Source organism: Pezoporus wallicus, unplaced genomic scaffold (assembly GCF_028554395.1).
Source record: "Pezoporus wallicus isolate ANWC-B61680 ecotype Strahan unplaced genomic scaffold, APGP_CSIRO_Pwel_v1 contig_10389, whole genome shotgun sequence".
In the NCBI taxonomy this organism is placed as follows: Eukaryota; Metazoa; Chordata; class Aves; order Psittaciformes; family Psittacidae; genus Pezoporus; species Pezoporus wallicus.
The window spans coordinates 1024562-1040260 of record NW_026637666.1 but is presented as its reverse complement, the minus strand read 5'-3'; the positions used below and the strand labels follow the sequence as shown (position 1 = coordinate 1040260).

Here is a 15699-nt window from a genome sequence, read left to right as displayed (position 1 = left end):
AAAGTATGAACTGCTTATGTGGAGGATTTCCTCTGAAGTTTTGGTAAGAAGTGCAACTGGTTAAACTTTAACACAATCAAAATACCAGTAAGCAAATAATTGAGTAATCCTGAGTTTGTGGGAGGATCTGATAGACAACTGAAAATCTACAACACCAAAAGCCACTGTATTACTGGTATGGTTGACTTTTTCCCCCCCCCCCCCCCTCATTGTAAATAGGGAAGAATATAACCAACTGCAGTGGGTGGCAGACCAGAACTTGTGTCTGACAAAAACAAAACACACACACACCCCCCCCCCCCCCCAAATAAAGCACCACACACCCAAAACAAATAATAAAAAACAAAAAAAAACCAAAACCCATGGGAAAATTAGAAGTGATAAGCTTATCATAGCTTACAAAATGAAACTTGCTGCACGGGTTTCACAGGTAATGCTCTTTCACATTAGTCTGGGTACAGGATTTTATAATGCCAAGCCACTGTAGTCTTAGTATTTTCATGGAAATACTATTTTAGCTACCTGATGTAAACAGTAAATATGACTGCTGAAAAAAATTCATAGATATAGATTTGGTATTGTTATAAGCATTTGTAAATGTCGTTATCTTGTTCTAAAGGTGTGATTGTCATAGGTCTCAGTATATGTATTTTTATTCTCCCTCCCTCATTCTGAGGTGAAACTAGCCAAACTGGCTCTGATCCCTGGGTTTGGTGCAAGTGTGTTGGCAAATCTGCAGTCTTGAATGGCTGTGGCCATTCAAAAACATGCAGAAATGTTTGTCTTGATAATGTAGCAGCATGAATGAGATCACCTATTGTCTGTTTGGTCTTCACTGCCCTCGAGACAAAGGAATGCTCTCCTTCCAGTCCTGAGCCCACCTTTCTGACTTTTCCCCCTGTTTGGCTATGTTTTTCCCATTTCCCTTGGGTCTTCTTTTCACAGGAACAGAGTAGTTTGCTTCTTGATCCCTCTAGAATGATGCTGTGAATTATTATTAGGGAACAGATTGAGCTTTAGAACTAAAGCTCTAAAATGGCCTCATACTTGAGGGAGTTAAGCACACAAGAACAACGTGTAGCCACAGGTTTCACATTTAGTTCATGTATTTAATTCAACGTCTTAATCGCTGAAAATAAGTGCTCTTCCTTGATACTGTTGGAATATTTTCTATTAAGTCTGTTCAACTCTTTTTGCAGTGTAAATTTCCTCCCTATGTTAATCTTTAAATCAAACAATGTCAACATTTTTTTCCAACAGCTCTAATGAGGCTGTTCTGGCATCATGTCCTGGCAGGAGAGCAGGTGATGTTTTTCCTTTTACTGTAGACAGCTGGAATTGAGAGCTGCTGTAAGTAGGACAGTGCAGGATAAACAGCAGGAGCTGAGAGCATTGATCACATGATTGTCTCTTTGGAATATTGGGTTGCTACAGAGACTACAAGCAGACAAATTTAGCACTTTACATCACAAAGCAGTTTTCTCATATTTAGCTTAAGTTACAGTGGTAGTTGATTCATTAGGAAAGCTGAAAAAATGATATGGCCCTTGGTTTTTAGGTTTCAACAATAAATCTGTGCTCTTTTTGTACACTGAACAATAAGATAACAGAAAAACCATAGAGGTACTTTAGACTTTGTTAAATGAAAATCCCATAACACATTTCAATTTTGAACTTTGAGGGAAAAAACCCCCACAACCCTGGCTTAACAAGATGTTTGTAAATGTCTCGGAATGGAAAACAGCAGTACATTGAAAGCTGTTACACTGTCTTGAGAGTAATGTCTAGCTATTATCCGTTTTCCAAATATGATTTGGATTCTCACTCTTTATAGCACATGTATATTTCATTGTGAAAGCTCAAGTTCAGATAATTGAGATTTGCATCCTCAGTAATTAAAGGATGCTAAAGTATAAGGTGCTAGTTTATTAGTCTCACTTAAATCCTGAAATACAGGAGCATGAGCAAACTTTTTGTAGTATTGCTTATAATTGTTGTATCTGGAGAAATAGACTTTATGGGTATACACAAACTTCTAGTTGCCTTCTGAAAAAATCAGTTTTGCTTCTTTGTAAGATGTAAGATGCCGAGCTGGAGTTTAAACCTTGTTTCTGTTGGGATGAAGCTCATTAAGAATGAGGTTAATTTACAAATGTGGATGTCTTTAAGGTAAATATGACCTGTTAGGAAATACAGGTCACTGGCTACATTTGTATTTGTTTTAGTGTGTTGAACTTGGTTATGGAATAAATAAGTGTTTTTAACTTGCAGGTCTAACTAAAAACATTCTCAGCTATGTAAAGAATATTTTGGAGAGCCTTTTGACAGTAGTCATTAATGATGTGCTTTGAACTGGAAGTTTTTTCTCCTTTGCTATTAGCAATGTTTTTTGCTTTGTGTTATCATCAAAATCAGCTTTCTGCTATATTTACCTTCATGTCCACAGGGAGTTACTCAGGGATGCTTAGAAAAATGTCTGCTGTTCCATCTTTTTGTCAGTAGTTAGAGAAGCATCTGTGTTTTGAGATCTTATTACTTCATGTTAAGATACAGAATGTGTAACTTGCTAGAAAATGTAGATGTGCATTTGTTTAGATTTCTTTGTGCTTTCACATTAAGGATTTTAGTGCCACTGTGTCTGCTTGACGTGCAGATCTCGTGATGGGGCTGATACAAACTCTGATGTTGTAGGGGAATTTGTAGCCAAGGGCAAGAAAGGCACATTTGTGAATTGATTAATGGTGATTCAAGCTCTTATCATAAAAAGTAGTACTGCAGTGTAATGAGAGTGTGTGATAACCCGTTCTTCCTAGAGAACTAGGAACTAATTTCTCCTATCCTCCATTTGCCTCAGCCCCTAGCACTTCAAAATCAAAACACCTCTCTCCACGTAGCTAAAAGACAACCTGAGAGAGCTCATGAAGTGTGTAATAATTGAAACAACTTGTATATTTGCCTTGTGGGTTTTTTCCTTTGGTGTTTGAGGTTTTTGTGTGTGTGTGTATGTGTTTTGTTTGTTGGTTTTTTTTTTGTGTTTTTTTTGGCTTTTTTTTGTGATTTAAGAAATATAAAAAACCTTTTTTTTTTTCCCTTGGGAATGATTGTTAGTGCTGTGTTAATATAAATCTGATTTTAGTATTTTACTTCTTTCATATTTTGCTTATTACAGCAAATTCATATTTAATTTCTTACTCCTTTCTAGTCTGAATTAAGATGTGGAATTTCATAATTCAGGATTATGACTGGTCTGTGGAAATTGAGAGTGCCATGTTTAAAATAAGATGGGCTGTTGAAGCAGCCTAAGTGTGATGGTGGCTGTATAGAAAGCTTCTTGTCATAAGTGTCATGAGCCCGTTGCAGTGTTATGGCTGTACCTGGAAGATTTATAAAGTCACAAAGCACCACTCTGAACGCAGGCTTACAAAGGAAAGGTGGTAGATGGGCTGTCTTGAGGGAGTTGCTTCCGCTTTTCTTCTCTTAGCTTGGAAAGCCTCAAGTGGCTTGGCAGCTTCACTCTTTCTTCTCGGTGATGAAAAGCCCTAGAGGGCTGCCTGACAAAGAACAAAGCATGTGGCATAACGTATCATAGAACAGAGGACAGTGTAGTGCATGTTGAGCATGTGGTCAGGTATGTAATTCCTCGAGACTTACTCCTTGGCAGCTGTGTTTTGTTTTCTATCCTGTGCTGGTTGCTATAGTGTTGTGTCTCAACCTGGTTAAAGGAAAAAGGAGCAACTAACAACTGAATAGGCACGGTTTGAGGGCTTCATGGGGTGTGTGTGTCCCCTTCAAACGTTATTTCCATTAAAATTTTTACTTCCACAAGAGCCTATTTAATTGCAGGACTGTGTTCTCCAGCCCAAGCATTTACTGTAGAAGGCAACTGTCACCTTTAAAAAAGCAGCTTCTTTGATACTTGAAATTTATTTAAGTGACATACAGAAATAGTCTGTAGTGAGGAATAACTATTTGGAGATGCTTCTATTTGGGCAGCTATGATGCATTGGTTGGGAACTCTCAGGTCTATTGCTGCTGCTGCTAACTATTGTCAGCCAGTCATGATATACTGATTGGTGGTCAAAATGCCCCAAAGGGTTCTGGGTGCTGGCCAAAAGGTACCAATTTTTGGCAAACATGTTATAACAGTCTGAAATAATGATGCATATTAATTAGCAATTTAAAAGTCCTAAACAAGGTGTGTTTTGTCCCACTGAAGGTGAAGTCATAGAATCCTGATTGTAATGGCAATTACTTCTGGGACAGTAATTCTACTTTCCAATGTCTGTTTTCCTCATGTAGGAAATGGCAGTAGGAAGTTTATGGCTTATAAGGATATGGTCAGGGTTAGCAGAGCCTTGACTTGGTTAGGTATTCCTGGTTCAAACCAGAAGTAATGTAGGAAGGCAATCTAGGAAAATATGAGATAAAAATTGTAAACAAAGAACAAAACAAAAAAAACATTTTCTTTTTCAGTTGAAACATTTGGATGCTTTTTTTTGCATTTACTATTAAATGTGCTATAGGTGTTTTAGTTACTGGAGACTCTTTTGTTGCTTCTGGTGTTGCAATCTCCTTGCCTTTAAGCTGTAGCGGGGCTGATTTGAAGTATGCAATCTAGTGAAGTGTGGATTAGTGAGGTTCTAATGCAGCTCATGTTTGTGAAGCACTTTGAGGATATAAAGCTCTACATAAGTACTAATGTGGAGGAAAAAAAACCAGACCTAATTATCTTTTTATCAAGAAGGTATTTTCAGAGTTGCTAATGGAAATGTACAAATCTCATGTATATGTGAATGTTAGTGTGCTGTCCCCTCCTACCCTTAAGTTTTTTTTACAAAGGTAGAAGTAGAAATTGTATTGAAATGGTTCAGATTGGTTTCTCTTTGTTTCTTTGTTTGTTTTCCCCTGCATAGAATCACAATTTCTTTGTCTCTCAAATGAAACCATCTTTTTTGGTATGATTAGAGTGAAGAGGGAGTGTGAGGAAATAAATGTTATTTACACGGATGTATTTTAATGAGGTCAGGTGAGGACTATTTTGCTTAAAATTGCATCACTTCCAAATAGTGTAGCCTTTTGAAATGTTTATTTAATTTTGGTTTTAAAGTTGCTTGTAGTACTGTAATTAATTCTGACTGAGTTCTGGTGCGTTCAGATCAAAATTCATAAAGAACGCTCGTTCTGATGACACTTCATAACATTTATATTCAGAGATCAGTTGGTAACTGGATTATTGATATTTAAGTTCTGTGATTAGAACTTCAATGAGATGAAGTCAGTCAGAAATATTAATGGAGTAACTTCATATTCGGGTGAGAAAATGAAATTTTGGGGAAAATGGGGCTTTTGTTTTCAGAATTTTCTGTTACAACTCTGTCCTCTGCCCTTCTCTCTCCCATGTGCACGTGCAACAATACTTCACCATAACTGTCAAAGTACCACAAAACAAACAGGCTGGGGAGGATATCAATGCTACCTTCCCTGATTCTCTCTCCATGCAGGGTGCAAGTTCTGAGCATTGAGGTGGTTTTAAATACTTCAGTCCCGACACGTTCTGCACAAATTATCTGGTGATCTTCTGAGCTACTTAAAATGTCTGCAAATAAAAGCATAGGGTGAACCCTGCATTAGCAAGCAGGAAACCACCAGCTTGCTCTCTGTTGTGTCCTTGACTGAATGGTGAAGGTAATTTGCCTGTTTACCCCAAGGTGATAAGTAGGTAATTTTTTTTTGCCTGATTAGGATTTTTGGTTGTGAGATGAGTTATTGAGAATAGGAGAGACAGACTTAAAGAGTGGAGAAAGATATGTGTGTATATATATATGTGTGTGTGTGTATTGTTTTTAACAGGTTATGATAAGGTTTGAGAAGATCCCTCCTGTGCTGAGGTTGAGGTGGCGCAGTGTACTAGCAGTCAGTCTGTAGAACATAAGGAATTTGAGAATGTACAAAATTAGTAATAATAAAAAATAGAGTTTCTTACAAGGTCCATAAAATGGTGTGTGTAGGCGCATCCAGTGACTTACAGCTCTGGTTCTTTGTTTTCCTTCCTCCTTTTCTCCACTTCCCTGCAAAGAAACTTCATATGGGTTTGATTTTCTATTTTCCATTAGGATTCTTCATTGTTTTTCTTGTGATTATTTCCCGTGCACTGATATTTCCTGAAGTTTTGTAACCTAGCAGAAATTAGGGTGTTAAATGTGGAGAAACCTGACTAGCATGACAAGCTAGGAAGAAATCGAATGCTATGTTTGAGTCAAGTGTTAGTTTTACCTTTCATGTTAACCTTTAGTTTAAAGATGACTCCTGTTTTCAGGAGATACTGTTTACACTGTGTGGGAATCTGTTCCCCTAGCTTGTGCTTAAGGACAGCAAAGGTTTTTACTACGTATTTCTACGATGAAACAATATTATCCTATTGTGTGTAACATGACTTTGCCGCACCTCGGAAGGTACCAAGGCAAAACCCTAAGGTGGTGTGCATCATTTTGCTGTTGAACGCTTAAATTTAGAATCAGAATTAGTGAAAATTGTGTAACATTTGGATTTTCTAGAATGAATGGTGCCACGGTGCATCTGCTCTCCCTGCCGTGCCCGTAGCATGCTCACAGCTCGCATGCCAAGCCTGGCTGGCTGGTGTCAGTGACAACAGCGGTTACTCTCTTACTTTATTATTTCGTTGGAAACCTCTCCTGCTGAGTAGGGCAAGAAAGGAGTTCTAGTTTTGAGGGTTGTTTTTGTTTCTGGTTTTGATTTGGCTTTTGCATGGTGACCTTGAATTTTCCTTGCTCCTTCTTAGGACTAGTTTTGCAGAGGAATGGGTTGAAACACTTCTGTTATCATGCTGATGCTTCTTTTTGTCTTGGTTTATCTCGGTTCCATCAGATAATGCTACAATTGTCTACCCTTTATCTGTGCAATAATGCAGTATTTACCAAAGACACAGCTTACCTGCATTTAAAGTGTACTTGAAAAATATGTGCTGCTTTTTTTTGTTTAAACTTTGCCTCACTTGTACTTAACTCCTAAATTGTTACGTGTCACTCAGAACCAAGAACACCTTCCACTCTTTCACCTTAAACCATCCAATATGGTATTTTAAAATGAAATCTGGCTTGAAAAGAAGCATTAAACTACTTGCATAAGGATTGAATTTTGATCACATTCCCATAGAGGAATTTAGTGGTGTTTGCTAGCCACCTGACTTGACTTGAACTTGAACGCATCAACAAGGTGCTTATCTCCTTCATCACTCCATTTTGGAAACTAACTTTACTGGGATTCCTGAGCAGTGTGTTATTTCATCTGCAAGGAGGTATCCTGTCCGGAGCTGACCAAGTGAAGCAGTTGTGCTAAGTAGCTGTTAATGGAGAGTGATAACTTGCTCATCTGGATCCTGCCTTTTTTATATTCCTAAAGCACAATTAAATGGAGCAGCAGAGCAGCCACCACCACCGGCTTGATGCACCCTGAAAACTGCTGTGCTTCGGTCAGGGCCAGCTGCTCAGAGCAGTTCCTCATCCTCGTGCCTGCTTTGTTACTGTCTTAAAAAACGTGCTGCACTTCCTGTGCCTCCTTGAACGGTTTGTGGGTTCTCTCATCCTTGAAATGTTTCAGGTCCCTAATTTTAAACCTGCTGGTAGGCAAAGCTGTGTGCCTGATGCTGTCGCCTTCTTGCTTCTCATTGTGGCGACTGCCCTGGTGGCTGCTCTTTGGGCAAGACTCAGTGAACCAATTTATACATTGGTTTATATAAACCTGCCTTTGCCGATTCCAGAATTTCCTTTTTTCCTTTACCATCTGTCTCCAGGTGGAGGAAAGAAGCATCTTGGAAATGCCACTAAAGATGTCTCTAGTAACTGCATGTGCAGAGGTTGCACTTTAATAAGGCTGCTCAGGTGCTGGAGTTTCTGTTCTTTGTGCTCTGGAGCTCTGTGTGTCTCTTTCAGGAATGCAAAACTTTGCCTTCTCCTGTAGACCAAGCAATGCAAGCATTTCTGGAGGTCAGACAGCATGCACACAGTCCTGGGCCTTAGTTGTGGGGGTCTAATTTTTTTTTAGGGGGAAATAGTCATGTTGCATTCATACAGTCTTTCTAGGCGTCTCTTCCATTTGGCCTTGTAAAGAATGCACTGTTTTTTGCTATTTTGACTAACCGAATTTTGTCTGTTTCCTTTGACTGGTTTGTTGTGGTGTTTTTCCTTTCTGTGAGACAGAGCAAGTGCCTGATGCTTCCCTTCTTACAGAGAAGGATTTATTTTCTCTTCTGTAGTTTATGAAGTACTTTTAAAGTTCTCCTTGACTTTCCCTCTTCCCTTACTGACATGGTGGACCTGATTTCAAATCCAGTGTGAACAGCATCTTCTTGCTTTTAAACATCGGTTCTTTTCCTATGGGATTGTATTAGTCTGGCAGACACTTGAGAGAACCTGTCGCTAGTGCAACTGAAAATGGCTGTGCCTGTCCAACCCCTTTAAAAAGGAGGGGAAAAAAGTGTTTTCAGATGGAGCTGAGTATGAAGATGTACCAGTGCTGTGGTGGCCTGGCAGGGAACTGCTGGTTTGCCTTCCGGCTGTATTCCTGCCCCTTATGAAGGAGGTGTGTTTATTGTTGAGGTGTCTTGCTGTACAGGACTGGTTTGATTTTGTTTTTTCTCAAACACTTTGGACTGAGAGAAGCATCAGTGAAGCATCAGACATTAAACATCGATACTTGCTTTAATGACTTTAACAATGACTTGAATTTTGGTTTTTCTTAAATTGATTTTTATCTTCCCTTTCGTGTAGATACAGGATTTAATTTTTAGTGACTTGATTGGCTTCAGGAGCATGGATATAAGATTCGGTTTTTAAAACCAAAACCAGCACTTCTCAAAGCTGTTGCCATTCTTCTTGCTTTTAAATATGGCTAATACTAACTATAAAGCTTAAAGTATAAATTTTGCTTAGTTGGTTTGTGGCAGGAAAACCTAGCTATGACCTCACTAAAATTAATAATGCTCAGAAATATTTGCATAGAATTTAAATAGGTATAAAAATAATGAGTTAATTTTTATTTTTTTGTCTTGCAAAATATTATATTTTAAATTTCATCCAGACTTCAAAATATAAAGTGTGAGTCTAAAGAGATTGGAAACCTGGTGTCTGTTGTTTTCAAACTGATTGATCTTTGGTTTTGTCTCTAATGCTGGAATATTTTGTAAATACTCCAATATGTATTAGCACATGTATTTGGCACCTCTTGCTATTTAGATAGCATATTTAGATTTAGAAGGGATTTTTGGTTACTTCATTAATAAATATCTTGGGAGGAAATGCCTTCAGACTAGTTGAGAAAGCCATCAACTTCTTTGAGGTTCTATACTTAGGAATTTTTTCCCTCCCTTCCACCCTCTGCACCCTCCCCATTTCTCTTTACCCAGCGAGCACTTGTCCTGCTCATTCACCTTCTTCTTACATGGAGATAGCAATGTTTGCACCAGTGTGGAGATCAGTCAGCATCAACCTGTGTACCTGCTCAGTGAAGAACACCTCACTCTCGCCCAGCAGTCAAACAGCCCTTTTCAAGGTAGGTTTTGCCAGTCAGTAGCAGGTATTAAAATGAATCAATGCTTCCAGTTGCATAGAATGAAGACTTCTGGCAAAGAATGGAAGGGGGAGAAGAGGTGTCCGAATGTCCCCTCTTTTAGAAATCTATTTTTGACTCAATATTCTTAACCTATTCATTCTCCCTACCTGTTCTTGTTTGGCTCTTCCTTTCCTGTAAATTCCTTTGGTTCCACCAGCAGATGCAGGCTATGTCCTCAAAGACAAAGGAGTGATGGGGCCTGAGTCTAACGTGGGCTGTTTGATCATTCCCTTAGACACACTTGCATTGGAAGTCAGTCCTACTGCATGACCACACTGCCCTTGTTTATTAATGCTCAGTGTCCAAACTTGTTCTTTTTGAATGCAATTTGCCAGTAGCTGTGCTTTCCTAATATGGACAGGACTAAACATGAAATGGATTACTTCCCTGTGTATACATTGTTGTAACTGTACCAAGCAGGACGAAAGGATGAGGAAACAGCTTAACTCTGACAGAATTTGCAATAGCATTTCTTTATCCCACCTGTATGCTGGTACATACATTTAACAATGTGTATCTATTACCAAAAACTTCTGCAGTGTAGTAAAACGTGAGTAGGGTGCAGTTTTGACTTAACAATGGTAAGTTATTTGGTGTGGCTGAAATAACAGTAACACTGTTTCAGTGAGGAAGAGTGCATTTTGTTTGGACATACTCTCCAATGTATTTTTATTTATCTTTTTAGTTATTCTAAGTCCCTTTGGATTAAATGGCACGCTCACAGGGCAGTCATTCAAGCTTTCTGATTCATCGACAAAAAAGCTTATTGGTGAATGGAAACAATTCTATCCTGTCACATCCAACTTGAAGGAGGGATCTGAGGAAAAACAAGAAGACATGGATTGGGAAGATGATTCTTTAGCTGCTGTTGAAGTCCTTGTTGGTTAGTACTCTCACTACCTTCTACTGAAGTATTCTGGGTGGTTCGGTCTGCAATTCCGAATGCATTTTATTCCTTTTTGTAACTATTTCCAACTGCTGTTGGTCTCCTGGCTTTTCTGTTTAATGCTCAGGACTATGTAAAGTGGGGTTTGCAGACCTGTTAGGAGGAGGTTTTTTCTTTGTGCCCTGAGAAACAAGATAGCTTTTAAAATAAATACATAAAGTATAATCAAAACCCCCTAGGCTATCTCCATTGACATCAGAGGTGCATCACAAGCACCTCTTTCAGGTTCTGTGCAAATTCAAATGGAACAGGGATGTCTTCAAACCCACAGTCCTGGAGAGCTTGATGTACTGGGGCACAGCATTTATCTGCTGCTGTTCTAAGCCCCTGGGATGCAGTAGTTTGTTCCTCTCCTGTGGGCTGTTGACCTTTGATTTGTCAGCTAATGTAATAATTTCTCTGTAATGACTGTTACAAGCTTGTATTGCCATGATGGCTGGAGACCCTGATGATGGGGAGGGGAATCTTGTCAGTTTTATGTGGTACTAAAAAGGATATTCTCAGTCTTGTTTATAAAACAAAATGATAGAAGCGAGCAGTAGCATGTTAGGTACCAGGGCTGTCTTTGCCTGTAAATACAAAGCCATTTTCATTCATTCACCCAAATCTTCTGTATAAAACAATCCATCAAGTAATGATGAGGGTGACAACAGATAGTTTTTGTCCAAGAATGATGAATTAGTAGGTAGAAAGGGTAGGTAAACTTATGAGTGATGGGTAAAATGATCCAGTTGTTGATGATTTTTGAACATAAAGTTTTGGTAAACAGCTGTAAAATGCACTTGCTCTTTATTGCAGCTGGTGTGCGAATGGTATACCCAGCATGCTTCGTTCTAGTTCCCCAGACAGACATCCCTGCCCCTAGTACCGTAGGGGCATCGCACTGTTCAACGACTTGCTTGGGTGTCCACCAAGTGCCTGCTTCCACAAGAGATCCTGCCATGTCTTCAGTAACTCTCACTCCACCGACATCTCCAGAGGAAGTTCAAACAGGTATTATCAAATCAGCTTCAGCATGTGGGGAATCATTTTGATGGCTTCTCCTTTAAACCTAGCAATGGTTGGAAAGGATTCAGATGTTCTTTGTGCAGCTGACATCATATTTCTTTAGTCATAAGTCTGTTGTAGTAAAACCAATTTTTATTGTTCAGTTTTGTGCAAAATTAACTTAAACATTTTTGTAAGTTGCTGAAATCAGGACCGCTTCTGTACTGAATGTTGTCATCAGCCATTAGAGAGCAAAGTGATGTTTTCGGTCTTATTCCCAGTGCAAGGAAGACTGTTTGTAGTTAGGTTTCCAGTAAGGCTGTGAGCCCTCTGAACTGTGTGAGAGTAGTGGTCATGGTAAGCCACTCTAAGTCAAAGTCAGTCAAAGTGGGTAAGGCTCACTGATAGTTTCATGTGGCTTTGCATACAGTTCTTGTGCAGAAGAGGTTTTGGTTTTTTTCCCCAAAGTCTCCTGTTACCTTAGTTTGACCTTTCTTTTTTTTTGTTTGTTTGGGGTTTTTAAATAATAATGCTGTTAAATTTGCTAACAGGTAGCTTTGCTCAAGTTATTTTCTTCAGGTCTGTAGTTCCTTGGAAGATAAAGACCAGTTCTAAACATGTATGATGGTTTGGTTTTTTTTTATTTTCATTGGGAGGGAAACATATTATAATAATCTGCTCCTACACCTGCATTTTTTTATTTATTCGTGATTTCCTAATTTGAGTTAAGAAGATACTTTTCTTCCTAAGATGTTCCTGTGGTGATTGAATAGGAGTAATAGTGGTTGTGAGCATATTGCCACATTGCCTAAAACTATTTCCCCTCCTTTCCAGTTGATGCTCAATCTGCCCAGAAGTGGGTGAAGTTCTCTTCAGTTTCTGATGGATTCATCTCTGATAGTACCAGCCATCATGGTGGCAAAATACCTAGAAAGCTGGCCAACCAAGTGGTGGACAGAGTTTGGCAAGAATGCAATATGAACAGAGCACAGAACAAGTACGTTCTCATTTTGTGAAGCTAAAAATACCCATGGTATCTTGTGTATTCATTGCAGAAAGTACTTCTGTTAAAGACGTGGTGACTGCTAGTAGAAGATTCTTTCTCTTAGTACTAAAACATTTTGAAGAAGTTAATTTGTTCCTAAGTAGTAGTTTGTTTAGTTCTCATTTTAATATGTTAGTAAAAGGATATTCAGAGTTTCTTTGCTGAATCTGGTGTCACAAAACCACTCTTGAGGTATGACAGAAGATAAGGAAAGAACATATGTTGATCCCAAATAATTCTCCCCATATTGGATCATAGGAGGAAGTATTCTGCTACTTCAAATGGCTTGTGTGATGAAGAGACAGCTGAAAAGATAGCATGCTGGGATTTTGTTGAAGCCACGCAGAGGACAAATTGCAATTGTTCAAGGTACAGTACTTGGCAAACCTGCAGTCCAACAATGTACATTGAGATTGAAGTGCTCAGGAGAGGGCTCCTGATGAGTCCTTTAGGAGTAATTAAGCAATAGCTGCTTGTAAGGAAGCAGTAACAAAATTTGTATCTCGTCTCCTAAATGTCATTGTAGGTCTTGAAACTCTGCCCAATAAGATTATGCAGAGGTTTTATTCAAGTGAATCACTGGAGTTGACCTGCTGGCAGTTCAGTGACTTTTCTTGAGTCTTGGGCTGGAATTCCTTAGGCCTGTAGAAACTATCTCTGGGCAACTTTCTTGGGCAGCAGTGGAAAGGGAATGCCTATTTATTTAGGAATTAAGAACGTTTTTTACAGGGCTGTGACATCAGCCTTGAAGGGAGAAAGCTATTAATCAAGAGCAGGATGACTGTAGCATTGTGTCTAGAAGAATATGAGAAAGAAACCCAAACTTGCTTTACTTTTTTGTGAAGTTTTCATGAATGTTTGTATATAAAACTGCTTTTCTGTGATGTGGTTGGCAGTATGTGTTTTTGTATTAGATGGAGGTGGGGGGAAAGGGTCAAAGCACAGGGAGAAAGTCTGAATTCAACTTCCAGGTTTTGTTATGACTTTTGTTTTGAAACTGTGCAATGACACAGACTGTTAATGCAGGGGTTTAAAATAAATGGAAACATTAATTTCAGTGAACTCTCAATTACTGTACTTACGGCAGAATACTAATCTTTAGGTGACTGAAGTGTTGCAAAGGTTTAAACACTTTCTCTGATTTAAGTGTCACACTGATTACTTTGCAATGAATATTGGCATCTTAAAAATTAATGTCTGGAGGATGTAACATTTTGAAAGAAGTACATTTTTTTCCCCCTTTATTGAAATGGTTGGTTGAAATTCCGTGGAAATACTGGAAATACACTTGTCCTCAGACGAGCTGGGAGATGGAGGAGGATTAAATATTCTGTTAAAGGAAAATTTAGGTATGATAGCACTTGTTAAGAGAAAACAATTAATAACTGTGTGAGGTTTGTATTAGAAATCTGCAGTTGCCTAAAGAGAAATTGCAAAGAATTAAACCCCCTTATTGAATTCTAAGCAGTGAAAACCATGTACGTGTATGAGAATTAAAAGTAAAAATAGATTTTAATACCTCTTACTTTTTTTTTTCCCCCTGCTTAATCCTGTTTTTTTTTTTTTCAGTTGAAAAGTTGCATGTTTCTTAACTTTGCTAATGGAAGAGTGGCAAAGAATACCAGGCATTAAGGATGCACGTGCAGTTCATTAAGTGCAGTAGCTTAATCATAAACATTCCATTCTAGACTTTGGTATTTCATGTCTCTCATTCTGTCAGATGATCTGGAAAGTTTTCATCTTGAACTTCCAGACAAAATGTTCAAGTGCAGTTATACTTCAAAACACCTGCATTAATCAGTTGAGACACTGAGTTTTTCTTTTTTCCACACTTGCTAAATTTGTCAATAAATAGCTGCAAAAGCTTTGAAATAGCTTTTGTAGGACTGAGCTTCTCTTCTGGATTCTTGATGTTAATTCTCCACTCTTTAACTTACAGACTTGGACAGCACGGTTGGTTAGTATTGATGCCTGAATTCAGGAAGTCATTCACCAATTCATACGTTGTTCTACCGTGTTGGCAGAAAAGTGACAACGTGTTCATGTGACTGACTATTTCTGTTAAAATACTGTCTTTAGTTATGAGGATTGTGTGTGTTTTGCTCATAGGACAGCTTTTCCAGTTTTTTAAATGGTGTCCTAAAATCTTGCAGTGCTACTTGGGTCATTCAAGTTAAGTTATGGTCAGAAAGAAGCAGCTTCACTTCAGAATGGTATCAGTTTCAGGCTTCTATAATCAGCTGTTTAATGGCTTAGAAGCAGGTTCTTATCTGGTGAAAAGGAACATGATAGGCATATTTGAAAGATTAATGTGAAGTATTTTTTCCTGTATTAATTCTGCAGGCACAAAAATCTCAAACCAAGAAATTCAGGTCAACAGGGGCAGGCACCACCTGTGGGCCAACAACAGCAAGCAGCTCCAAAGCACAAGACAAATGAGAAGCAAGACAAAGGGGATAAGCCACAGAAACGCCCTTTGACTCCTTTTCATCATCGTGTATCTATCAGTGATGATGTTGCCATGGAGGCAGATTCAGCAAGTCAGAGGCTTGTCATGACTGCACCAGACAGTCAAGTGAGATTTTCAAATATCCGAACTAATGATGTAGCAAAGACTCCTCAGATGCATAACGCTGAAATGGCAAACTCACCTCAGCCACCACCACTTAGTCCTCACCCGTGTGACGTAGTTGATGAAGGGGTAGCTAAAGCTCCTTCTACTCCTCAGAGTCAACATTTCTACCAGATGCCAACACCAGACCCCTTGGTTCCCACAAAAACAATGGAAGACAGACTCGATGGCTTGTCTCAGCCTTTTCCAGCTCAATTTCCTGAAGTTATAGAGCCTACAATGTATGTTGGTACTGCAGTGAATTTGGAGGAAGATGAAGCTGATACTACTTGGAAGTATTATAAAGTTCCAAAGAAAAAGGATGGGGAATTCTTACCACCTCAGCTTCCAAATGATAAGTTGAGAGATGATCCAGTAATACCTGCTGGACAGGAAAACCTAACATCAGTTACAGAGTAAGTAGTGCTTAATATCATAGTAATAACATGAGAAAGTGAGGAAACCGAGTGGCCAAAGGCAGCA

General features: G+C 38.8%; 1 protein-coding gene across 1 annotated transcript in view; it reads left to right on the top strand.

Annotated features, from left to right (window-relative positions):
* The window catches only part of MED13 (mediator complex subunit 13), a 53704-nt gene that overhangs the window by 17226 nt on the left and 20779 nt on the right, over nucleotides 1-15699 (top strand). The window contains exons 4-9 of the mRNA XM_057407139.1: nucleotides 9422-9567; nucleotides 10313-10510; nucleotides 11372-11566; nucleotides 12395-12557; nucleotides 12864-12974; nucleotides 14949-15632. Coding sequence (XP_057263122.1) covers nucleotides 9422-9567; nucleotides 10313-10510; nucleotides 11372-11566; nucleotides 12395-12557; nucleotides 12864-12974; nucleotides 14949-15632 — 1497 coding nt within the window. The remainder of the gene's footprint in view (nucleotides 1-9421; nucleotides 9568-10312; nucleotides 10511-11371; nucleotides 11567-12394; nucleotides 12558-12863; nucleotides 12975-14948; nucleotides 15633-15699) is intronic.